At 68.4% G+C, this 1,998-nt stretch overlaps 1 protein-coding gene across 1 annotated transcript; it reads right to left on the reverse strand.

Moving 5' to 3' along the window:
- Window positions 1-301: 301 nt before the first annotated feature.
- MNEG_16134 (hypothetical protein) lies at window positions 302-817 on the reverse strand (the record flags this gene model as incomplete). The annotated part of the gene is made up of 1 exon (XM_014035395.1): window positions 302-817. A coding segment is annotated over one exon (516 nt), but the record flags the coding sequence as incomplete, so codon positions are not given.
- Between the last annotated feature and the right edge of the window lie 1,181 nt (window positions 818-1,998).

The following is a 1,998-nucleotide window of genomic DNA, read 5'->3' on the forward strand; positions in this document are numbered from 1 at the left end:
GTGCTGTTGCTGACATCAGCGGGGCGGGCGCCATGAAAGGCGGAGGGCGCAGCACCAAAGGGTGAGACCGCTCAGCATGTGACGCGGGTAGCAATCGGGCTGCGCCAACGTGCGGCCGCGCGCCCGCGCCGCCGCCCTTGCACCCCGGTCAAACCAGGCGAGCGGTTGGCGCCGGCCCGGCCAGGCCGCTGCGGCGCCCGGCCCCGATCCCGCGTAACCGCAGGGTCGCACGGCGCCGACGCCACACTGTTGCGGAGGGGGATGTGCGTGATAGGGAGGGGGGAGGGGGAGGGCGCCGCACCTTGGTCCTCCGGGGCGCTGTGTCTTCAGAGGGCTCTTGCTCCATTGACTCGTCCTCGTCAGCACCGCCGCCGCCGCCGCCGCCGCCGCTCGACCCCGCCGCGCCGCCGAAGCTGCTGCCTCCAGGCCCCTGCGCGGCGCGCGGCCCGTCCCACGGCGCGGAGTGGGCCGCCGCGCTGCCGCTGGAGCGTTTGCGGCGGCCGGAGGGGGCGGGGAGTAGGCCGCTAGCGCCGGCGTGGTCTGCGGTTGGCGGGGCTGCGGCGGCGGTGGCTGGCGGGGCCGCAGGCCAGGCCGCTGAGGCGTGGGTAGGCTGCGCCGTGGCGGCTTCGGGGGCTGGGAAGGAAGGAGGGGACACCTCTGCGACCTGCGCTGCATTCAGCAGGGCGGCGAAGGCGCCCCCAAAGCCGCCGAGAGGCGCGGCGCCAGCCGTGCCGCCTGCGACGCCGCTGAGACCTGATACGACAGCATCCAGGACACTAGGTGGCAGTGCGGCCACCGCTGCTGAGGGGTCCTGCATAATATGGTCCGGCTGCCCCGTGGCGGGGAGGAAGTGCCACGCAAGCAGCGTTCGGTGGGCGCCTATCGCGCCAGCCACCTGATATAAGACGGCTCAATATGGGTTGATGACCGGGGGACCGGCCGTGTGATCGGGCAAGCGTCCGGGGGTTGGCTGCTCAAGTTGAGACAGCAAATTGTTCAGGGAGACTGCTCCCAGTTTATAAAAAGGGTACATATTGTTACGGACGCAGGTACAGGCGGAGCAGGCTGTGCAGTGGACGCAGGCCGCGGCGGTTTGCGGGCAGATGGCGAGTCGTGTGCGCGCATGCTGCCATGCCCCACCCCCAACTTTGACTCGGAGCAGCCCAGAGCGAAGGCCTGGCCACACCTTGTCGCGGCACGTGTATCCAATCTAGGTTCATCTTTCTAATTCACGTCAATGCCGGCCCCGGCGGCAAGCGGCGTCCCGCACTGGCCAGGCTCAGATGCACACTGTCAAGGCCCAGCCCTGCCCCGGACTGCCGGCAGCGCCAGCAGGCGGCGCCAGCAGGCACGGCCGCAGGCTGCTCCCTTGTCATGATTTCTGCCCATCCGATGGACAGGACGCCTTCGGGCCACAGCTGGCGGGCGCACTGGATCTGGCCAGCACGCACCTGCCAATCGGGGACGTGGTTACTGCGAGCCGCTGCTGCTGGCCTGTCGACATGCCGGGTCCCACCGCACACTCATGCACAGCTTTAAGTACTGACGCAGTGCAAAACGTGCAAGTGAAAGATGCAGGAAAACGGATCAATGGGGCGGTTCCATGCCTGGCAATCCATGCAGTGCAAGAAAAGGATGACTAATGAGCGGCGCGCATCGTGCAGCGCCGGCCCGGCAGCCGCCCCATGAGACAACACGTGCACTCAGCGCGGTGACCGCATACGCCTGAAAAAAAGCGGTGGCGGAGCGACAGGAGGGGTGCCGCGGGTGGCCCGCCAGGTGACCTGGCAGCCATCGACCACAGGAGGGATTTGTACCCCCACAGCAGGTCCCGTCAGCTCAAGCCCACATGCCCCGCACCCATCACCAGCGCCAAGCCTTGTCGGTGAGCGCGACTGCGTTGCCTGTGCAGGCGTAGAAGTTGGGCAGCCGCTTGCACATGTCGTCCCAGCGGCCGCGGCCAATACACTGCTGCATGTCTGCGCAGGGGCCGCACCC

Source organism: Monoraphidium neglectum, assembly GCF_000611645.1.
Source record: "Monoraphidium neglectum strain SAG 48.87 unplaced genomic scaffold scaffold06030, whole genome shotgun sequence".
NCBI lineage: Eukaryota > Viridiplantae > Chlorophyta > Chlorophyceae > Sphaeropleales > Selenastraceae > Monoraphidium > Monoraphidium neglectum.